We start from the raw sequence: 24840 nt of genomic DNA on the forward strand, positions 1-24840 counted from the left end.
ACTGACCATATGACCACTTCCTTTCGCAGTTCGCATCTTGTCTTCGAGATCAGTTGAACTTTCAAAAAAAGCTCCAGGGGCGCAGGTGTTTTCAGGACGAAAGCTGGGTTTTTGCACATTATAGTTTTTTGTGTGCAGAATTCTTTGTTCAAATAAGGGAGTTTAATCATGAACTGAACAATGAAGATCATAGGCGTCCGTAAATGCCGAACATTTTTTAACAGCTCTAGCTTCCGTCTACTAAAGGAGGGCATAAATACGATTGTTTTATTGTCGTTTCTGTGGTTGGCGCAAACTTATCACCTCTCGCAGTCGTGAAAATGGGGAAAAAAACGCACTGAGTATACGTGCTTCCGAATTTATGGATTTTGATATTTTCCTCTCCGACTGAAATGGTATAGTGAAGATCATGTTCGTCCTGTGTATAAACACGAGCACACGACGATAATGGCAGATCGCAACAGGGCCCCAGTGCGTCTTGCAGAACAGGTCCCGTCGGCTGCCACAGATCGCAACAAATACGAAAACCAGTACATGGTTTACTCACTATACATTTTAACAAATGCTTTTAAAAACCTGCATTTTCGTCAGTATACTGGTTTTCGTCAATAAACTGAAAATAACCGAGAAGTTTGTGAGTCTACAAAAACACATCGCAATAAGCCGAAAACTTCTGTTTCTAATTAGAAACGAAAGAAGTACGCCGAATTTCAAAATAATAAAAACCGAAAAGGTCAAACCCTAGCTATATTGTCAATGTCCTGTTTTGACGCTGTAGATGTTTTGTTGCGGTACTGTTTTGACGCCGTTCTCTTGTCACTGTGCTCTTTTGATGCTGTGCTGTTTTGTCGCTGTGCTGTTTTGACACTGTGCTGTTTTGACGCCGTGCTGTTTTGACACTGTGCTGTTTTGACGCTGTGCTGTTTTGTCGTGTGCTGTTCTGTCATGGTGCCGTTTTCTTCCACCGTGAGAACCAGGGATTACCAGGGCTCATAACCTGCTCGACCTTTGCAGGAAACGAGCGTAGAGAGCGAGCGTCAGCAGCCCGCGACGCGGGCCGTTCGACATTGTTCGAGGATTATTTTCGTTAAGATAATCTTCGAAAACCTTTCTCGGCCATGTTCCCGGTCTTGGCAAAAAGTAGCTGGTAGGGTCCGGGGTATGGGGACTGTATAGATACGTTGCTTCATTTGTTTTAGTGCTGTGTAAAAAAGCACCACTCTTCAAAACATACCCCAAGAGAAGCCCGATTCCGTTTGATCGTCGTGAAGTGACTATCGTCGACACTGTATATTGTATATGCTGTGTTATTTGAGACCTTTGTGAAATCCTGTTCTGATAACGCGGCACCGTGGAGTACGTACAATATATGTTCGATTGATGAGACACATTGAATTTCATGCTGCGAGCGCGGGAAATACTCATGCAGGTCGGCTATACTGTGGTCTGGTCAAATGTTTTGGGCAGTTAAGACCTTTGAAGATTGACACGGCTGAGTGTATGGTGCCGTTAAAAAAGATCAACATAAAATCAAACAGATTTTCCAGTTGAAATTGTTCTGTCGAGCACGGACTCGTCGAAAATAGCTTATATTTGTTTGCTTTCGTTCCCAAAAATTGTGTAATGCTTTCTAAAAACTCCGAGAAATTCTCTTTGCCATAGAACACAAAACAAAAAATAAAACAATGCAATTTTGCCGCCACCAGCGTCCGGAATTGTGCCTACGCAGGCTGCCACAGCCTACTGACGAGAAAACCCACAGCTCGGTGCAGTCAGGCAACACTGACGTACACTCTCAAAACCAGGGATGCGCACTGTAAATCACTTCGTCCGAGACTGCAGCTGGAAAGGTCTATAGGTCAAGTGACATGAAGTAATGTGACATAACTTTTCCTGCTGAAATTAACGAGGAAAGTGATTTGTTCCTGAGGTCATGTGATGTCAGTTTTCCCGCTAAATCTAGAGGGGAAACTGAGTTTGTGTATAGGTCACAAGACGCGGTCATGCCAACATTTTTTTTACCTCTAAATTTAGCTGGAAAACTGAATTGGTGTTGAGATCACGTGACGTCAAGTCAATTTTCCCGCTAAATCTAGCAAAGAAACTGAATTTGGATATAGGTCATGTGACATGACATACATTTTTACGCTGGGAAACTGAATTTGAATAAACGCCTCGTGACATAAAGCCATGCGGCATCATTTTTGCCCGCTAAATTTAGCAAACAAATTCGCGGCTACACTTCATCTGAAAACATAGCCTATAAACGTTTCATGTTAAAACCACGACGCTGCAACACACCCAGCCATTCAAATGTCCCAGATACTGTCAGTCTGTATTCTCCCCAGTCAAGTATTTGATCCATCCATCCATCCAGGTGGAGACGCTCGCGGATGACCAATATGTCCGTCACCTCCAAGCAGCTTGTATTGCAAATGTGGCCCATACACCATCTGACCCCAATCAAGTAGTCGGAAACCCTCTGTAATACAGGCTGTTCAGGTGTATACTTCACATGCAATGCCCCCTCGTGCCTGTAATGATGCACAAAAAATAAAACGAAAAAAAGTAACTTTGCAATTCTAATTTTATTTAAACGAAGAGTACAAGACTCGTGCTTGTGGAATCCTGGCGGAAAAATGCGTCCTCTCGCCACGACGGAAAAAAGAAGCGTTATACCAGAAACACGGCAGCATTGCCATTACAGGAATTCTTCAGTTATCACAGACATTCCACTAGATTGTGGAGAATCGCAAGTTACGATGGTTCGCCACACGCTAATCAGACGGCCCATTTCGTTTCCATCCGGCGAAGTGCGTGTCGCCGCCATAAATGCACTGCACTGCTTTAAAAATCTCAATCCTGCAAAATCTGATAACCACAAGCACCACTGATGACGTGGCTGTCCTTAGAAGTTGCACCACATTGCTAAGGTGAATAGGATTTGACAGAGTCTCATTTCCATAATGAGGCCCACACTTTATCCCAAGAGTCCTGTGCATCATTGTAAAAGGCATAAACACATTGTTTTAGAAACAACTTTTGTGGCTCCGAGGTTTTGGCTTGGAACATAAATTGCTCCGAGGGTTTGGCTTGGTACTTAAATCCCCCAAATTAGGGATTGAAAGGGTGCTGTGCTCTTGTGCCATGTGCTTTTGATAGTGCAGCTCTCAACTCGTGAAATAAAGTCGAAATTCATAGCAAATGTATTATTTGGAAGAAACCGAGATGCCAAAAGGGGTGGGGAGAACGGAAGAACACAAACTATGTTAGTGGGGAATGTGGGAGGCTCTCTATGGAGATATCCCTAAATCTAACATTCTGTCATGATCCGAAAAGGACAGGTCGATTAAGTTATTGGCACTTGTACAGTTGGTGGAAATGTAATATTACGCCCGGCTGATAAGAGTCCCTGCAAAAGGGAGGCGCACATAAAGAAACTGAGATCAGGGAAACCTTGTAGAGATCGAACAGCAATTGGCAGGTATAACATGCTATTCGTGTACGGACTCCTTTCCGGTAAATTGTGAGCTCTGTTGTGACCTCTTTTGCGTTCCCCCCACCTGTGAATGGACCCATGGTTTCTTCAAGGGTCACTGGAGGTTGGAGAATGGTACAAATGTCCAAGGACGCTGCAATGTCTCTCACCTGAATATCTGAATTGAACCTGGAGTACTCAGTGACATCGTTCCACAACAAATACTTTGTTTAGCTCATCGTATAAAAACTAAATATGTGTGTACAAAACATGGAGTCCTTAGGTAACAGCTAAACAAGTGTAAAAAATCGAGGCAACAGTCCCTTCGAAATATAGCATGAACAAGTTATACTCTGCACGTCTGTCACACGTATATATTACCCCAAGTACTTGACTAGACAGTCTCTCGCCAACGGCTCTGTGCTTGGAGCGACAAAATTGCCTGTCGACGTTTTTGCACCGGAGAGTCGCATGATCCCGAAGCTTTCAGCCGCCCACAATCACAACGTCATAAAAACTTTACGACACCCGACATCTGGCCACCCACGCCATACACGGTAGAATTTTCAAGAAGCTGCCACTCGAATTCACCAACCTACATGGCCGCAATATTTGAACTAAACACTGCCGCGCTCGAACTCACGGTCACATCGCCGTAACACTAAAAACTTGCGACTGCGACACAAATCCAGTCGCGACCGACATGCAAAATCCCCGAATCTGCAGCGGCCATTCTTGCCTACGACTCAAAAAGTATGAGGCGTCTCTTTCGGATGCCCCTCCCCTGGCACGCGCTTGTTGCATTTCTTTCATGCTTTGGCTGCGCGTGGGTGCCCGCAGTCTACGATGCGCCGAAAGTAGGAAGCTTGACCCAGAGGCGGGACACCCAAAGGAGCTCCCCGCCCTTCTCGCCCCATCAGTGACTACAGCGCCGGCAGAAGTAGAAATCTCACTGCAAATGCATTTCGTTTCCACACAAGGTATCTCGACAATCTCTCTCGTGGCTTCATTGTAGACGACGAGTAAGTTGGCTGCCTCGTAAAGAAATTATAAAAGTGGGTTCGCACGTATGCGTTTGAGTGCATCCAGGTGCGTTGTGTTCCTTCGAAGCCGCTTACCATGTGCGTAGATTTGATCTCGTGAATACTACAAGACCTCCAGTAGTTATATACGTAGGTCGGAGGTGTTGCCTGGGCTACCTAATGATCGCACTAGTGTGAACGCAACGAGCTTGAGCACACCCAAACGCAAACGAGTGAACCTGTCTTAAAGACAAAAGCGAAACGACAATTGTCGTCAGCACTGCGTCATGCCTTCGGCGCAAGTGCAGCGGCACGACATTCTTTCGACGGCCTGCGGCTTGTCCGGAGATTCCACGTCGTTCCCGACGTCGTTGCGGAGGATCTCTTCCTTTGGCACTTCTTCGCCGAGAATCTCTTTCTTGAGGACCTCTTCCCGGAGCACATCCTCTTTGAGGATGTCCTGCTTTATCTGGAGCCTGGAGATGGGGCTACACTGGTTTCTGCGTAGGACCACGGGGATGTTGCCCGTCGGATGCAGGAGCAGGTAGTAGATCAGCTGCGAGACAAACGGAAGAAAAAGCGAATCAGAGATGCAAATGTCTATAGAGCAAGAGGTCAATGTTCCCACAAGATTTGGTGGTACCAGTTCAAATCCGTGGGGGCCAATTCAGGTACAGTCGGGTACAAGTTAAAGTGTGCCAAATTCCACCACGTTCCAGATGAGGTATTGAATCGATCCGCAAACCAACCAGGCAACGGAGTAGCCACGACAAGTAGTGTGACGTCAGTGCAACGCATCGATATATGTGGTGTCTGCCTTGGTGGCAGACCGTTTGCGCATCGCGGGGGATTGGTGGCTGGCGGTGATCAGTGTATGGGAAGAGCTCGTGGCACATTCTTAAATTGTATTCGATTATAGTGCAGGGTGACTTGCTAACCTGCGGTTGTCACACAACTGCATGCTGACACAAGGCCTGTCTAGAGGGCATTTGATTTTGATGTAAAAGCATTAACTGTTCCATTTAGCAAACCAACGTCGTCAGCTTTTCAAGCCACGCTGAACAGCACCTTCCCCTGTCCCAAAGAGAGCAGGCCGTCGTCTGTAGCAGAAATCTGACAGATAGGCTCCCATTGGCTGGCGCGCGTCATAGTTTCAAGGAACGAGGCTCCCACTGGCTCTCGTGTGGCATAGTTCCAAGGAATGCCACCAGAGAAGCCCTCTCCATGGCGGCGCAGTGCACGCAGCAGCCCGGCCGCTGGCAAGAGGGAGCACCTGGCCGCACGGGCAAAGTTCGGAGCGGTTGCACGGCCGGGCTCAGTCGCTACCGTGGCAGTAGCAAAACGTGGCCACCCAAGCCAGCATGCCGCAGACGAACTAAGGCAGCGGAAGAACGACGTTCATACTTTCGCATTCACAACCCACAAGAAGTGCTTAAGTGTCCTCGGAATTTTTTCTTTTTTTTTTGTTGTTGGTTCAGAGTTTTCAAAAAAGGGGAACTTATATTAGGGATTTTTTAGCACTGTTGTCAAGCTAGTGGCCAGTAGAAAGGAAATGAAATCGGTTAATTAGTAGAAGCTAGTACCAAAAGCCTTTAATTAACTTCTATAATTTTCAGTTTTGGGGGCATGGTGCATTCGGAGAATCGACACTCCACCTTTACATGGCATAGCCGTGCAGTGATATTTTGATTTAAAAATGTTATACAAGTTTGATCGCGCTGACAAAGACTGGTAAGCACAGAATGTGTGATAGGCCTTCCAGGGAAGATGAGAAGGGCAGCTAAACGGCACCGCACACCCAAGATCCACTCTCATTTCTTACAGATACCGTAAGGTGGAGCAGCACGACAAGGAAGACGGGAAAGGCCGTGAAGGCCCGACCAGTCCTTCGTGCACCGTGCCAAAGACTGTTTTTGCGTGACCCGACTGTAGAGGCGGTAGCAATTTTCACGCGCCACCGAGACGGCGTTTTGTTTTAGTTTATCGGTATGCTGCGCTGACCTGTGGACATTCGTTTTGTTTTAGCGCTTGCATGTGCCTTACCTCGTCCCGTCTACAACGAGCAGAGTTGTATATCCCCGACAGCGCGTCACTGCCCGCGAGTCTTGCCTCTCGCTCGGAGGCAGGGGCATCCAAACACACAAGTCCGTGCGGGCACTCGGGGCCCTGGAGTGCTGGTGTCAATGGCTGGAGCGCCAATTCAAAAACTGGGCCGCGTCTCGAGCTCGAACGACTTCGCCGAAAACTTCGGGTCAGATACCAGCAATTCGTGACATTGACTGGAAATGCACTGGGCACAACTGGATTAATGCGCCGGCGTAAACCCAGCATCGTGCGATTCTCTGCGAAACGGCTTCCCAGGACGCCCATATGTGTCTGTAGCGCCTTTCATTTACTTTTGACGCTCCTCCCTGTGTTCTGTGATGAGAGAGCGTCTGCTAGTAAGGCACGTTTCGACGATTCCCGCCGAAACAGAGAATGAGTATACCTTCTCTGGAACAAAAACATGTCGCTGTTTCCACTCTCAATCGCAGGGCCCGATCTTAATGCCTTCCTGAACTAGAAATTTATATATTTGCAATGTAGCGCAAAGACAACACAGGAAATGTAGCGCAAAGACAACACAGGAAGCAGACAGAGATAGGAAAGAACGCTAACTCACAACTAGGTATTTACTGTATGTATCGTGAAAGACTAGGTATCGTGAATACCTAGTTGTGAGTTAGCGTTCTTTCCTATCTCCGTCTCCTTCCTGTGTTGTCTTTGTGCTACAATGCAAATCCGCAAAACCAACTACCCCAACAGCTCATTTTGATACCTCAGCTACCAATGACTTCTCATTGAATTGCGTCATTTGCAGTGAAACGCTTGATATTTCCGGTGTAAATGACAGGCTTTGGTGAAACCCTTGCAAGTCCATACGTCACTGTTGTTCTGCATCAAACTGAATGTGTCTGTCAGCCGAAAGTACAGAGTATTAGTTTTGCGAAACCGTCGAGCATTGAGAAAAAGCACTGCATGAACAGACCTGAATTACTGATGCCCAGAAAAAAATTCTAGAAAAACTAACCTTACACTTTTTTACCCCTCAGTAAAGGTCCTTCAAGTTGCTCACCGCTAAGGCTCGTTTAATTAAATACTTGTTTTTGGGTCCTCCGTGGTGTTTCCATCCACTGCCAAGGCTACTTCGCTACATTGTGGCCTTCCCGCTTTCATTGCACTAGCACTTGTAATGAATTTTTTTATCTTGCCATTGACTTGTTATAATGAAAGCTTACAGTGGCTATTTAATTATTTTAGTATACCCAATCAAAATGGCTTTTTTGTTGATTTGGCGTCGGAGTCCCTTTCGAGAAAACCCACCATGAATGCAATGCCCAGCACGAAGCAGAGGGTTCCGCCGAGCACTGCCGGAAACTTGTACCAGATGCCCGTGGGGCTGTAGGCATAAAAGATGCCCAGGAGCACGCTGTTCTCCACAAAGGTTACCACGTAGAAGATGACAAAGCGGTACCGCGTTGGGGTGTCCACGGGGTTCAGGTAGCAGAAGATGAAGACCACTCCCAGTACCAGGTTGTAGACCAACTCTTCCACCCTGCAAACGATGGAGGAATAAAAATTATGAGGGAGCTGCGGTCTGTTGCAACAAAAGACCTGTGGGAGAGGTTCTCCCCAAAAAGGGCAAAGCTCCACCCCCAAGAGCTGAAGCTATGCCCATAAAAGGCAAAGTTTCACCCACAAGGAAGAGGCTCCACTCCCAAAAGGTAAAGCTATGCCCACAAGTAAGAGGCTCTACCAACAAAAAGCAAAGCCCCACAAGTATGGGAAAGGCTCCACCCACAAAGAGTAAAGCTGTCCCCACAAATAAGGGGATCTGCCCACGAAAGGCACAGTTCAACCCACATGAGAAAGGTTTCACCCCCAAAAGGTAAAGCTATGCCCACAAGTAAGAGCTCTACCAACAAAAGGCAAATTTCCACCCATATCAGAGAGGCTCCACCCCCCAAAAAGGTGAAGCTATGGCCACAAGTAAGAGGCTCTACACACGAAAGGCAAAGCTCTGTTCACCACACGGGAGATGCTCCACCCACAAAAAACAAGGCTCTGCCCCCCCAGAAGCAGACTGGAGAGGCAGTGGCCCCCTTCTAGTAAGCTCAGTGGCAGTTGCTGAACACCATCGACCAGACAATTTATAATATAATACATGATATTGCCGCGCGCGCAGCTGGCCAAGTAGGCAGCGCGGCCGTGGCCTAACGGTTATCATGTTTGCCTTCCACATGGAGAGTCAGGGTTCGATTCCTGGGAGGACGTCTCTTTTATTTATTCTTGCAATTTCGTGTTCTGGTAAATTCGAGAATCCTGTTGCTTGTTCGAGGCCCGAATGTTCTCCGTGCCGAACCTTCTACGCCGATTGTTCCAGAATCCCACTCACGTACATAAGGGACTCCGCGAGCCAAGACGGAGTCAGTCTCGCCCCAGCGTTCCACTCTGCTGCTACGCCGACTTCGACGCTCCGCTGTAATCTTCTGTTTCCTTTTTATTTTTTGGCACAAGTTTGCCCCATTGAATGTTTCAGTTTCCCCAGTTATTCTTTGTTTCCTCGCCTGTTCATTCGTGACACTATTAATTTTGTAGCAAGTATATGTGGTTACAGAAGCATGTCTTGCAGCGCCTCAAGCTATGACACTTGGAAAGTGGTGAGTTTTAATTGAATAGAGTTATTTTCCACAGAAATGGGGGGGTGCAGAGCTTCTCCCACATACCTTGTGATGCAACGAGCCATATTTATTAGGGGTGTGCGAATTTTAAAATATTTGGAATGTGAGTCGATAATGAATACCGTAAAATCCCGAGAGATGCCCCAGCCCCGAAAGATAGCCCACCTTTATTTTTTGGCTTGATTTGCTATATTTTTAAACAGTGAAAGCTAGCCCACTCTTAGTAAGAGTAGTGTTGGGATCAGTGATGGCCTCGGCGTAAATGTGGCTAGTTTGCTATGGTGGGATATAAGCGAACATTGCTGACTTGGAAGTACAGTCACCTTTGCTTCGCTGCCCCCTGCCTCCATAACAAGCTTGGAAGGGCATGACCTAAAAATAGCAGTTTTTTAAAACTTTTCTTAATTGTACACTGAAAGTTAGCCCACTCCATATTCTCAGCCGATTTGCTCTTGATGTTAGGTAGGCTCTGTCTCGGGATTTTACAGTAGGGAAAAAAATAGGGGTGGGCGAATTTTCGAAATTTTGATGAATAGAATACTATACATTTAATATTTGTATTCACTTCGTGCACTAAGTCTTTGGTATTTTTCAAATATTTGTTGCAGTATGAATATTCAAAACTAACTGAATAATCGAGAACTTATTCACGAGCGCAAGTTTTGCTTTCGATTTCGGTAAGAAAGGCCCATCGACAGCGACATAGCAGCATGGCGGCTTAAACCTAAACTGGTGGCGTCGATGTCAGTAATCTGCGGTAATCTGCAGTCCAGGGCAATACTACACCTTTCCAAAAAAACGCGGCTCCTATCAGCTAGAAATTTTTGCCACTCTCTTGGGCTGTGGAAACCCGCTCAGCGTGATTCTCTACCAATGTTTTGCGGTTGGCACTCAACGTTTCCTGGCCCCTCCTGAAAGTTTCCACTTAACTTCTCTGATGCATGCTGTGTACCCTTTCTGTGCTACCTTCCACTGTGAGAAATAGGGCTGGTAAGTGCCTGCCATTCAAGCGTTTCTGCTCGACGTTCACAGGAAGCAATGGAGGAGAGGGACATCGAACGGCCCTCGACGCGAGTTTGCGAACAATGACAACTGTTCTCCCCTCTCCCAGAGATACCCCGCGTAGAGTCCTTCTCAGTCATGGCCAAAAATAGTTGTTTGGGTTGGAGTGAGTCGAGCTCGTTCCTTCGCCTTGGTGCTGGTGTGAAAAAAGGAAGCTCTCCCAATACGTGCCCCAAACGAAGTCATCTTGGATTCCGTCCGATCGTCAAGATGTGACTGTCCTCGACTATGACTGTGTTATTTGAGATCTTTCTCAAATAAATTATTTTTTGATAACGCTGCATTGTGTGGTACATACAATCTATTGTTTGAATGTTAACACTTGCTAAATTGTATGTCCGTGTCCTGTCCATCGGTAAACACGTTATTTGTGAGCCTGAAAAATGCATGCCTTTTGGCTATCTTTTGTTGTAAATTAATTTCGACACCCAAGCGCTTTGTCGTTTGACACGCGGCTAATCGGGCGGCGCTGTCAAAACTTTCTAGTTGCATTCAATCTGTCGTGCGTGTACCCAACAAAAATAGGTGCTTTTTTGTTTTTTTTAATTTTGGTAGAACGCTTTCTCAATGTCCTCGGAAAAATACATACACCATGAAACACAAAATACAGTGGGAAAAGACGAGAATTTAGCCGCCAGCAGTGTTTGAAACTGCGCCTATGCAGGCTGTGCCTAGCAAAAATCAGTCCACTCGGTTAACGTTAGCAGGGACGCCGATGGTGAGAGTCTAGCCTCAAACCCAGTGACTTGGCTCGAAAACGGTTTGTTGCCCCTGGGGTCAAGTGTTTCTTGGAAAGGTGTATAGTTTCTGTTCCCTTGTGACTCCTGACTTTTTAAACTGCGTGCACTTTCGCGTTTGCCCACCCGTGTTATGGCGGACAGAGGCGATTGCAGTGAACCGTCTGCGCAGCGGAGGAACGAACGGGAAACGGCACCAAAACGAAGAGAGAGGGGTGCTATTTAAAAATATTTTGCAGGGGTGACGGCATCGATGGCACAATGCACGACGTGTGAGTCAACGTTTCAGATGCCCACAGGTACGACAACGCCCCTTGTCAACCATCTCAAACTACACTCAGCGTTCTTGAAAGGGTATTGTGGGATTACCGCTGGTACGCCAGGAAAAGGTCAACCGACGTTGACGGACTTTGTGCGCCAAAAAAGAGGGTGCGAGCGCTACATAACAAAGTGACTGCCATGGTGGCGCTCGATTTACAGCTTTACAGCGTTTTGGAAGACCACGGCTTCAAAGAACTTCCGACAGAAGCTGTTCCCAACCATCCCCTACCATCGCACTCTACACTCTCATGCATGAAACCTGAAAGAAGGTGAAAGCAGAGCTCCACAGTGCCTCCAAAGGCGGCACTACCGCTGCTGCCTTCACAAGCGACATGTGGACATTGCACGCTAACGAAAGCTACGTGAGGCTCACCTGCGATCTTCTCACTTCAAAATTCATGATGAAGCGGTTATCATTGAACACTCGATACATGGCTGCCGGTCACGGTGCTGTGAACATTGGAACTATGCTGGGCGAAATATGCCGTGACTGGGAGATACCCGATGGATGTGCGAAGTTCATTGTAACAAATAATGGGCGCAAGATTCGTACCGCAGTAAGGAGACTTTCGTGGACTGAAAGAGCATGCTTCGCGAATACGCTTCAACTGGCAATAATGATGCGAGATCCCGTACGCCAGCCATTGATCGCCTGTGCAAGAAAGTGAGGAATATATTGTGGGACATTACACCACAGTTCATCAGCCCAAAAAAGGATTGAGGAAAGCCAAAAGAAGATGGGAAAGGACACACTACGTCTGGTGCAAGACGAGATGCGAGACGAGGTGGAGGCGAGATGGAATAGCCAGTATCTGATGTTGCCTCGTCTTCCGGATCTCAAAGGAGCACTCACTGTGGAGCTTGCTACCTTGGACTGTGACATCGATGGACTCGGTCCATCAGGGTAGAAAGATGCTTTTGATTATGTACAAGCATTGAAGTCATTGTTTGGTGCCACTGTTACAATATGTTATAGTTTCGTTTTGACTTTGGTTTCGAAGTGCTATCATCATCATGGGGGGACAATAAACATGGCGGTTCAGTAAGTGTGTAGCCTCGTGGGTCTCCTATAAAAAAGACGCACAAAACAGCCAGTGCTTAGAAGTATCCATCGTCCTCCCAAGTTCCTATGATTTTTGGTATGCTCCACTGTCTAGGTAACTCTGCTGGGGCATCAGAATTTCCCGCAGAACTGATAAGGTCCATCAAGGCAAGGTTCACTCTGTATGAGGAGGACAAGGGAGCATGCCTTGCTATGTTCTTGGAGCCACACTTCAAGTCCACTATTTTTAAAGCCGAAAAACTAAAATTATCATGGCTAAAAGATCTGGTGCTGCAAGAGCTAGCCTCATGTGCTGCTACTGAAAAAACCAAGCTGGAAGCTACAACACAGAGACAAGAGCAAGGCTCTATGCCGTCAGCAGATGTTTGGCAAGCATTTGACCACTTAGTCAAAAGTGCAGTGGAAAGACAAGCAGTTTCAGCTTCAGAATGGGAAGTTGCAGTGCAACTTCCCATTCTGAAGCTGGAGCAAGCACTACTAAAGAGAGAGATTGATCCATATTAGTGGTGTCAAACTGTCGGGTGCTGAAGATATCTCAGTCTGGCAAAGCTCTGCATCAAATACCTAGCAATAGCTGCCACTTCAGTGCCGAGTGAGAGAGTTTCTTCTGTGGCAGGAAGAGTTGTTTCCGCCCGACAGTAGCGTCTCCTACCTGACCATGTGCAGCACTTGAATTTTCTGTATGACAACTTCCAATCTTCTTCCCTACAACTAGAATTTTTGTTTTTGTGTTTTTATTCTCTTTAACACCAGTGAGGCGTTCCGACATGTGAAAATAAAAATGCTGTGAACAAATGCACCTGCCTTCAACTATTCAATATTCAATTCAGTATTCGAAGCTAACTATTTGTATTCGATTCATATTCAAAAATATGAATAGTCGCACACCCCGAAAAAAACTAACTTCGAATGTTGAATTGAATATTTACCATATTGTTGTGTCGATTGACTCCCCAATGGCCTGCTCGAAGCATCTTTTTTATATTCTTCCATCAACAAGGGCTGTTGTTTCAGGTGGTTTCGGAGTGTTGCAATTGTTCCCATGGGCGTTTCAAGAACACCTTTGCACGCACTGAGCAGTCAACGGCGAGTGTTTCGTGTGGTACTGCCAGAGAAGACATTTTACGGCTTTCACTCCTTGCTAGCTCAGTTGCTTGTCAACTGCGGCTGAGGCCATTCTCTGAGAACACGTTTGAACTGGGACAGTACCAACATTAACTAGAGCAGCTAGCGCGGCTGACAAATTGCCAAACAAAGCGCAAAACGCAGTGGCAGTTATCTTGTCCGGTAGTTGAGTTGTTGTCTATGGTAATGCAATGTTCTAATACCTTTTTCTCTTTAATTCCAAAACATTTATCAATATTTTGAAAAAAAAAAACATTCTCAAGATAAGCTTATTGTTTTGCTTATTTTTATTCTGCAAAGCATACATAATGTATATTGCGAAAAAAAAATTGTACACAACTTGCTTGATAAAAATAAGAAACCAAAACTACTGCTGCCTTGTGGGACAGATAAAAGTTTCGTGCAAAAAGGCAACAGAGCCGATACAGAACAGATAAAGAAGGCATTGTGTGTGGATTTCAATGAATAAACATTCTGAGATACTTCAGAATGTTCAGGGCATGCGGGTTTAATCCTCTTTTACACGAATATTCAGAGTTTTGTCCACATATTCATAGTCTTCGATTATCTGCCTATGGCCGAATATTCGGATAATTCCAAATATGCAATTCTCGAATTGAATATGGAAAATATCCTATTTGTATTCAAAATTCCAAATATTCGCACATCCCTACTTAATACTCAAAAATCTGAAAGAGGGTGCAGCAAGCACTGCTAAAACTAACACAATCAACACTCAGTTACCTAAGTGGTCCCCAATAAACATAACTATTCTTGCTGGTCGAACACAAAAATTGAAAGGAAGCTAACTCTTCCCATACCTCCTACACTCGAAAATCGCAAACTTTGCAATTTTCGGACTTCTCAGGTCCAGCTGCGAAGACAGCAAAGTCGAGCATCAAAAATGCAGTCGCATTCGACCAAACAGAAGATTTACTCGGTTCATACCTGAGCTTTATTTTTTCTAGGTGTACGAGGTATAGGTACTGAGGTATCACCAGCATGAGCTGTGGGTGAAGCAATTTATCGCCTGCCACAAACAACGGTTTTAACGGTGCGAAAGAAATCTGGCAGACGCTCGCTGTCAGCACGCACCTAAAGAGCTTTTAGACATGGCTGCCAGTGAACACTACTCCCTAGAGCTAGGAAAAACATTCTGAGCTTTATGCCTGCCAGACACCACACAGACTAAAACTTTGCAACCTTTACTTTACATTCCCTGGGAGCCTTTGCAAGCAGCATTACGCTGACAGCAACCCAGCTCAAGCATCTGCAATGAACTGCAGGGAACGTCCGAGTCAGGGAGGTGCCGGGGCTGGGGAGGGGTCTGAGCTACGGAAGCATCTGAGCTACGGACGGTCAGGGTTATGGTAGCTTCTGCGTTTTGAAATCGCCCGAGCTGCAAAGGTGGTCTATATGCTCCACTTTACCTTAGGATGAACTGCCACAAATGCTACGAGTCATGTCAGCCAACTCAGCGCTGTGAACATGTCGCTTGACAGCTGTGCGACCCGCGCAACGCTGCACTCCCTCCGAAGGACACGTTGCACACACGACGTTGGAATGGCTTCGATGGCTTGTAGCGTCCTCTGTGGTTTGCCGTAAGGCGAAGGCGAGTGCAGTTACAGAAGTGTCTCAGCTGGGGAAGCATTTGACCTGTAGAACAGTGGTTCTCAGCCACTGATGTCTCGAGGACCCCTTCTAGATCGGCGGAAGTGACAAGGGACGCCATTCACTGGAGGGGAGTGGGGTTTTAGACAACGACACTGACGAAAGGGTCAATTAAGGAAACTAATTGCATGCAAACCAACGTTGGAGCTCTGAAAAAGAGAATAATCAACCCTTCTCACAGATGGTTATAACAGTTCCCCTCCTCAAGGGATTATTATTGTCATTATTGTCACAGATACTAACCTAAAAAAAACAGCCAGCACAAAAAAAAAAAAAGTTGTAGTTTAAATTAGTGCTTTACATACAGGGGTCTGTGAACCCTCAGCTTTACTGACAATAGATGACCTTGAAGACCTTAGGGTCCCCAAGGTCCCTCAAGGTCATCAATTGTCAGTCAAGCTGAGCAATAAAACTTTCTTTTACAGCGGAGCTGTTAAGGGCTAGTTTCCTCAGGATCGTGTCCCCCGCAAAAAAATGAAGACACCGAACTTTGGACACCTACCGCCATCTAAGAGCGACGGCAGCAAGCCACGTATCTGCTTGCCGCCGTCACTTAAAGATGGTGGCAACCTTTCCACTCTGGCTTGCCGACTTGCGGCTGGCCATTACTTTCCATTGTACAGCTCCGCTGGTCTTCCTTCTTCACCAGAGCGGAAAGGATTAAAGTTTTTTATTGATGCTGGCTGTCTCACATAGCTAAAGACTAGACCAAACCAAGTGTGCCGAGTGAGTAGGGTGGATTACTCTCCGTTTCAGAGCTTCAAATGGCCTCAAAGTTGACTTCTGTCATCGTAATCATCTAGTAACCCCCCTTCCCCCAGGTGGATAGGGTCCCCAAAACATTGAGGGTTGAGAATGACTGGTCTAAAGCTTTGGAGGGCCCCGAGAAGGCCTTCAGAGACCCCAAAGAGTCTGTAGGCTCCCATTTGAGAACCACTGCTGTAGGGGGTCAAGGTTGTGGAGGAGTCAGAGTAAGGGCTGGGTCACCGATCTGCATTTGACTGTGATCTCTTGTATTGTGATCTCCAGCACACTGGTACCATCTGTCGAGTAGCCCCAAGACATTTCTGATCTGTGTATATATTTTTATTATGCAAAAATTATTTTACCGTGGGCTTGAAATAATTCTGACAATGTTATAAGCGGCTATTTCTCCTTAACGGATCTGCATAAATTTGACCTCGCAAATCCTGCAAAACCTTCGGTCTTCTAGTTACACACAAGTTGGGAGTGTTCTGGGTCGACCCAATGGACGGCACCGGCGTGCCAGCGCGTTAAGCGGTCACAAGATATTGTAACACACTAGGTCAAAGTCAGACGCAAATGTGTGAGCCAGCCTTCAAGGATAAATCTGAGTCGTGGGGACAGCAAACTCGGGAGGCTTGACGTCACCTGTTCTCGTAGAACTGGGTCTTCATGGAGATGATCCAGGCGGACATGAGAAGCCAGCGCACCCCGCACACCAGGAACATGAAGAGCGGAAACAGGGAGGCGAAAAGGCCCAGGGCCAGGACTCGGGGCACGATGACAAAGAGGCGCCAGAGGAAGTAGAGCGCGGCCCCGCGCCAGCGCATGTTGGCTTTGTCCTCAATGACCAGCCGCAGGGCCTTGTTGTACGAGGCGAGGGACCAGGCCACCGACACCAGGGACGTCACGATGGAAACGTTCTGGGCCACAACTGCAGGAGAGAGACACCCCATTTAGTGCCCTTTAGGTGATCTGAGAGGGGGAAGGGGGGGGGGGGGGGTTAGGCAGAGGGAAGAACTCTGGTACCGTTCAGCTCAATGCAAAGACGTCCATTTCTACGCAGTTCTCTGTTAAGAGTACAAGAGTCTTTCCTTCCCATTCCGAAACACTGGGGCTGTGTTCCAGATCTTACTTGAATGAATCCGAGCTATTCCGGCAGATCATGTCACGTGGCAAAACAGATAGAGAAATGCTGGATGCGGGTAGATTTTCGAACGCCAAGGTACAGAACCTTTATCCTAAAGTGAGATTGAGTACATTTTGGAACACAGCCTGGCTAAGAAACGTCAGCTGAAGCAAGCTAATTTCACCAATATTGAAGAAGTCTCCCATACACCCGTCTATGGGAACAAAATGTATTTGCAGACGTAACCACAGAAAGAGCTTGAAATTGTACTCAATCGGAGGTAACACTTTCATAGTATGTTCCTTTTTATAAATTATGTGCATAACACTCCGGTTTTTTTCCATTCGCTTAGTTCAGATTTTTTAGCTATGCACGTTTCTATGAACACGGTACATGAGGCTTCATCGAGACAAACTGATGGGAGGGTAGAAATGAGCCTCGAAAGCTCGAAAACAGGACGTTTGGTCATCTTTCGCAAACTGCATCTTCACTGTCTGCGTCAATGAGGGCCCCACCAAAACAAAGCAAATACTGTTGACTGACCCTTGCACCATCAGACAGCGGCTTCAAGGATGACGTGTTGACCACAGTGAAGGTGTCAAATATAAATCCGGTGCAAGACCTGGCATAACATTCGACAGTCTACAGTGAGGGGATGACCCTCGCCGACATACAGGTTAACGTGAAGGCATGCAAAAGAAAACTTACAATCAGTTTTATCAGCCGTTTGGCTAGTAGAGTGATAATGATGTGATTTTTTCCGCTAAGTTAATGTCTTCGACTGCTTGATTTTTTTTTTACTTTTGTACAATTCATGTCGAGCTTAAGGGGAGACATTGGCTAGAGGTTGAACTTCAGAACTACTCATGTGATTGGAATGAAATTTGCAAGGGAGATTTAACTTCAGATGTAGTGTGCACTGTGCAAACTTTCAGCTCTCTAGGACAACTTTACATATCTGCATAAAAAGATGTGTCACTCTTCGTTAAGACATCTATGATATGCAAATGAAACTATTAAGCATCATTTTAACTGCTTGAATACAAAGTGGAGGATATGGGACCTCAAGCTATCTAGTTTTTATAAATCAAATGTAAATACTTCACAAAGAGTGATCACCTCAAAATATGAGATGCATACCTCTCCTCAGTCAATTTTTGAAAACATAGTTTTTTCTCAATGAGAACTTTAATTTAAAACAAAATAAAGTAGATAGCCCGATTTCCCAGTAAATTTCAGTTCAGAAAGATCTTGATTGTGGTATCGATATACTTTTACCTTCGAACAAAAGATTCCTTCGCATGAAATTTGCAGCAAAAAGTGGAACTGAGAAAAATGCATTCAAACATTGAACTTCCTTACTTCGTTACTCCCTCACAATGTGTTGAAAATATTTGATATCAACGTAATTATTTGGCGCATGGCTATGAAATTTAGTGTAAGGGTGTATAATTAGTTTCTAAAACCGAAAACCTACAAAATTGAAAAATGAATTTTTTCAAAAATTTTTAACGTAAACTTATGTTCCCCCTTAAAAAGTTGTTTTTTGGCCTAAACTTTTTGGACGTTGAGTCCAAAAGATTGTCAGCAAATCTATATGCCTTTCATGCTGCAAACGATCTTGTCTTGCTGATTAGATATTTTTAACTCTACGCACGATAGTGTTTAGGGCTAAAAAATTTTTTATATGTTAACTTCGTCAAAGTCGGGCGTCAAATAGTATCAACCGTAGGCCAGCTATGAAGTCAACGTTGCCAGCAGATAACTCAGATGCACAATGGTGTTTCAGGGAGGCACTGTTCGTAAGGCCCTGGAATGTTACCGCCTCTCATTTCTTTCTGGTGTTGGCGCACTCTACTGCAAAGCAAATTGCCTCCCTCCCCATACGTGTGTAAGGTAGTTGTAAAAAGAGAATTCCGCTGTGAACTGGCCAGTACAGGGTCGGCTAGCTTTGCTCTAGAGCCAACGTCTGTGTCATACTGCACGCACCCAATGGTCTTGCAGGGACTCATACGAATTAAGGCTGGTTCACACGCTTGGTATATTTGCTATCTTTCTTTTTTAGCATCACACTTTCTTCAGTGGCTCAAAGAACTTTTGACAATGTTATAAATGACCATTTCTCATGGACAGTACATATGTTTGATTTTGCAAATGCTGCAAACCTTCTCTCTAGTGAAGTGCAGTTCCAGGGCCAGCCACCTCATAGGCGATGCCAGCATGCCAGTGTGGTCTCTCGTCGTAAGAGATCATAGAGCTTGGGCGCAAGCAAATGCAAGTGGATGAAATTTCACCATCTTGCCTTTCTTTGGATGCTTCTGTTCCCCACTACGTGTTCCCCACAACATGTCTATTTACAGCCTCAAAGGCTGTAAATACACATAATGCAAAAGAATATATCTACTACACAAAAAAGCAGGCACAAAACAGTGTGGCAACCTGCGACGCCATTTGCAGTGCATCCCTGGTACTATCTCGTACGTCACATGCAGATCCTTGAGCTGCCTTCAAATGGGTGCGTGGATGGATGTGTGTATGAACGTTAACGGCTGCGCCCTCTATATTGGGTGGAGCTTGCGCCACCTGGCCTAAAAACGAAAAACATGAGTGTTTTTTTCTTTCGGCCTTTTAAGCCAAGTTTCTTTTCCTCTGTATTTTTGTGACTACCACTAGACGGTGTGGAATGTTGCCAGAATAACCTTTAAAGGGATACTGAACCAAAATTCTGAGCTCACAAAACAAGGCTGGACGAATAGGCGGGATGTTGCAAAACCCAAAAACATCACTCATACAGCGATATCTCTAACGGATCACCGTATTTTTGGCAAACAAGTGCGCGAATGAACACGGCCGATGGCGTCACAATTTTCATTCTCTCTCCTCCCCACTAAGTCCTGTCAAGCTGGTGAACCGAAGGGATAAGGAGAGAAGCGAGTCCGCTTCCCCTCATTCTCAAATTTTCCAGGGGGACAATGACGTCAAAGCCCTTGCTTGATCGCACCCTTCTTTTCCAAAAGTATGGCCATCTGTTTGAGATATCGATGTGCGAGTAATGTTTTGGAGTTCGTAGCGTCCCGCTCAATGCTTCTGCAGCCTTATGCTGCAAAATTCAAATTTCGGTTCAGTATTCCTTTAAAGGGCAACTCCAGTTCATAGTTTGATTTTGGGATTTTGACTGTTTTTAGCGCAGTCAGCGTTCCTGAATCACAAGGTGTAATTTTTTTTCTCGGTATTGTGCATAGTATTAAAGATATCGACGCCTCAAAGTTCTGTTTGGGGCGCGGTCGACAAAACGGAAACTAGCCGCTCGAGGCCCCGGCAACACTGGAAATCAGCCGCTGGGCGGACTTGCCGTCACTGTCGTTCTCGTTCAACGAGTACGAGGTCCAAGCGGCACCTGCCTCTGTGGCGCTAGCCATTTAAAGGTAAAAGGTAAGCTGCTTTTGTTTTAATTCTGTATACAAGGTAGATATCCAGCATATGTAGCAATAGCTAGAGCGTATAGCCAAAAGCTAGCGACTGACAGGCGAGTGAACTTGGTCGGTGCCAGTGTAGGACGCCAGTCTCACTACCCCTCCACTTCGACTACGGTACTGGTTATGGCGTACGCCAAAATCAATACCATAGTCGTTTATATCGCTAAATGGCGGAAGTAACTTTTTGCGGCAAAATACCCCGATATTTTTTTGCTGTTTGTATGAGCGGTGGAACGCGCGCGCGGCAGGCATTGCGCCGTGCGTGCACGTGTCCGTACTTGTACCTAGGCTTCTCGCTTTCGCGCTGGGGGTCAGTCCCACACACAAAGCTTTGGGGCTCTCCGGCGCGGGCCGCGGCGTCCGAACATTTGTGTGCAGGGCTGTAAACGTTTGTTTATTAGTTTTTTTTTTCCTCAGGTGCGTAAAAAGCGAGTTTGTAAGTTACAACACTGTAATTAACTGCATAAGTTTGTCTAGGTGGTAGATCTAATTTGTAAAAATATCAAAGAAAAGACTTGCTGAACTCAAAAGTCACAAAAGAAACACACAAAAAACTCGTGACTGGAGCTAGTTAGTGGTTGTAGTCCACATGCCCACCATTCCCCATTCAACGGAGTGAGAATGTTCCATGTTCAATGCTGCACTTTACAATGACTGCTTTATTGATCTGGATACTTTTATCATGTTTACCTTTTGTGTAAGACATGCCACCCAGTAATGCGAAGTTCATTGCTGTGTTGACTGTATGTTTTACCTTACATCTTCAGTGTGGTTCGGCTGGAATCATCCTTTTCACTAGTTTAATGCAGAATGCATATCGACAACCCACAAATGTTGCTTTTTTTTAATCTCAGCCTCCTTTTTCCATATCGGATAAATAAAGCGCTTGATTTTGAATCCCCGCATCAAGGTCATGTGCCGATTTCCAAACTGAGCAAACTTCTTTTTTTTTTTTCAGCAGACACGTCATTTAGTGAGGACATCGAAGACGACGATAGCTGGAGGCTTAACCCATATGCACATGACTCACTGCCACCTGCTGACAAACTTTGCAGGAAGAGTGCTTCTGTCTGACACCACGATGCGTGCGAGTGCGTACTGAGATCCTCGCTAAAACGAGCCTTGGAGTCCTTACAAGCAAATAAACAAAAGGCTATACCGAAGCTACACGGGCTACAGATAAAAGCAACGGCTAAACACGCCAAGCACCAGCTGAAGTAGCGGCGGTAGTGTCTCAAAGAAGCGCACTTTACGCCGCTAGACCGCACAATGGGCAAGCCCGTCCGGATCGGGGTAACATAAAAAGAGAATGAACGTGACGTCATGGCCCAAGGTTGCTTTAGCAATCGGTAACCCGCTGACGGCCCGCTAAGGAGCAGCTGCTCGCAGCGGGTCGCATTTTTATTATCGAGAGCGTATTACATGCTACATTCCCAGGGCTAGATTGGTTGGGACGGCTCGTAGCCTCCGCCGTGGTCGGATGTAAGGTAAAACAGAATTTAGAGTGCATGACGAGCAGAGAAAAAAACACAAAAAACAAGCTCATGGTTTTGGCAAGGACACCCGAGGTCACTCACCGGTCCAAAAGTCCTCCTCTTGGTGCGGGAAGTCCCTGGCCAAGATGCAGATCTGCAGGATGAGCTGAGGGGTGGCCTCCATGAAGCACTCGAAGAGGCGCAGCATGCTGGCATCCACGTCCTCCTCCGCACTCCGCCGGTAGAACTCCCGCTGCTCCGACTTGTTGCGGTTGCTCTTGAGGCCGTAGATGAGCGTGTCCACGTACCTGTCCATGCAAAAGGGAAGACGGAACGTGCATCCGCAGAACAAACACAGACTGCAAAAAACTGCCAGACTCGGCATCAGCATCTTTCACTTTCTGATAAGCACTATAGTCAGTGACAGTGTGAAAAAGGCAGGGAGTCCTCCCACGAGCGAGTGCTGGAGACTGGACATTCGAGAGAGATGCCCTGCTGTTCTCATCCTGTCGGTGACAATAGCGTGTCTCTAAGAAATGACAGCCGCGATCCTTAGATAAGCGTGTTGCGCCGACCAGAGGTAGAGTCGTTCGGTGCTCGCGTCCCGTCGAAACCTCCCAGAGCTTTGAGTCGCCATCCAGAGCCATACAGAGAGAGTTGGTCAATGGGAGGCACGGGCAGAGCCAGGGTATGCCAGGGCGTGCACCAGACGCAGAAAGAGGGCTTGGGATGCTCTTTTGGCCAACCAGAAGCCGAAAAGAATCCCCTAGCGGTGGTAGCAAGAAACGGTTTTAATTGCTTTAACAAGCCCGTAAGAGTTAAATGTAGTAACCCTTCATGGCTGAAAATAGGGTGCTTGTGATGTTTTGATCATGATCATGCAGAAAGATGTAAGAAACAAATGTGCAGCTCGAAGTCTGTTTTGCTCGGACAGGGTGTGACCGCTCGAACAGCAGATTCCCGGCCCTTGACGCCTGGTGTACGGATTATGTTGATTGTTCCGCAAGTCACACTCTTCCACCATGATTTTGGATGACCGTGATTGAAAAATCACGTGCACCATATTTTCAGTCACCGAGAGTTACTTTGACACACTTATTAAATTTGTTTCTCGCGACTACCGCCAGGGTATTATTTCTGGCTTCTGGTTGACCACATTCGAATTTGTGAAGACACCCTGGAACACACCCAGCCCGCTTTCGGCCAATGGTGCCTCCTTATTTTTATTTGTCTCCTCTACTTCCCAATGAACGGCCAAACTCTCTACATACACGGACGACACTGCCGCCATCATCCGACGACGCAAGCATCAGGCTGGCACCAAACGAGGACGCAGAACTTTACTCATTAGTGCATCTTGGCATACATTCATTTGTGAAAACTAGGTAAACTGAGCGTAAACATGATTTCGAGCTGAAGCAAAATAAATGTGCTCCGAACTAAACAGCTTAATTGGTGTGAGCGTACAAGAAGCGCAACTATCTTCCATGGCTATCAGCTCAGGCTTGGACAGTGGCCGATGCCATCAATGACACCAATCTGAGCCAACACCACCTACAATAATCAAGGCCGTCGAACAGCCTCCTCTCCCTCTATGGATCGTCATCACTCTAGGTTGGCGTCAACTCGGCAATTAGGTCCGAGCCTGACGCCAAACGTCCTTCGACGCATTGATTGGATACGAGGCGCAGCCGAACGATGACGCGGCACTCGTATCCAATCCGTGTCTGCGCTCGGTCTCACCGTGATGACGTCAACAATCTAGCGAGCACAGACGGATTTCAAGTGGTGTTATCCGAACCTGCAGCCTCACCTGACCACCTGCCCTAACTGGAGGATGTGAAAGACAGCGCGGATGCACCATTCCACCTTCGAAGGATGGGTCCCCAGCTTGAGTTTCAGGTCAAGCAGGTACCAGCGGAAGCTGAAGCACATCATGATGGTGGCTGGTACCAGGATGAAGGCGACGGTCAGGCCGAAGTACCACAAGCTACCGTCCTTGTAGTGCCGGTACGCCACCCAAATGTCCGAGCCGGTGTCGAAAAGGAAGCTGCCGACAGAACAGAGGACGCACAGACTGTCGAGGATCGTGTAGCGACGCAGCTTGAACGACGAGCGGACAGAGGAACGCGCTGGCGTCGGCAGGTCCTCTCCGCACCTCGGGTCGCGGTCGGGGTCTTGCTGAAAGTCCCGTCCCATCGTGGCGTTCGCCGAGTGCCATGAAATCGAGCGGTTTCCGTGGCACGATGTGGGAAGACTAGGAGCACCGGGATGTCCTACATCTGTTTACGCTCGCACGCGCACACGAGATTGTTGCGTGTTCGATGACCCGTCCGGCCCCACCGGCCTCTCCGTTGCTCCGTTCTCCTCGGATCGTCGTCGATGATTTGCGGATGGATGGAGGCGGCAGTGAAACATGACGGTGAGCACAGCTTCGTGCTGTGATCGCTAGATGGCAGAACTGTACTACCAAACTACGTTTCCATTTAGAGCCATTGATGAACGATGAACCCGATAAATCAACGCAAAGGCGTAACCGTCAAAGGGTGAAGATATAATATTTGATATAGTCGTTCAACAAGATTTATTTTTAGTGGAAGATTATAGTTACCTGGGTTACATATCGCAGGTCAACGTTCGCCACGAATGGTAGCGACAGTGGCCAGCTGCCACCACTGATCAGTGGTTGCCAAATTAGCCGTCTCACACTTTTGTACGATCTTTACGTTTTATCGTAATCAATTTAATAAAGCCTTTATTAAATTCTCAAGCCGTATAACAGCCCCGCAAGCCCTACAAGTAGCTACAGGCACTAC

General features: G+C 46.5%; 1 protein-coding gene across 1 annotated transcript; it reads right to left on the reverse strand.

Annotated features, from left to right (window-relative positions):
• Positions 1 to 2569: 2569 nt before the first annotated feature.
• LOC120848769 (XK-related protein 4) lies at positions 2570 to 24423 on the reverse strand. Its single transcript, XM_042286897.1, has 5 exons — positions 23838 to 24423; positions 22127 to 22332; positions 16593 to 16878; positions 7864 to 8095; positions 2570 to 5056 (listed from the first exon to the last, which is right to left on the reverse strand). The coding sequence occupies exons 1-5, from the start codon at positions 24221 to 24223 to the stop codon at positions 4775 to 4777; spliced, it is 1392 nt and encodes a 463-aa protein (XP_042142831.1). The 5' UTR covers positions 24224 to 24423; the 3' UTR covers positions 2570 to 4774.
• Between the last annotated feature and the right edge of the window lie 417 nt (positions 24424 to 24840).

This window comes from Ixodes scapularis, unplaced genomic scaffold (assembly GCF_016920785.2).
Source record: "Ixodes scapularis isolate PalLabHiFi unplaced genomic scaffold, ASM1692078v2 PGA_scaffold8__174_contigs__length_109621045, whole genome shotgun sequence".
Lineage (NCBI taxonomy): Eukaryota > Metazoa > Arthropoda > Arachnida > Ixodida > Ixodidae > Ixodes > Ixodes scapularis.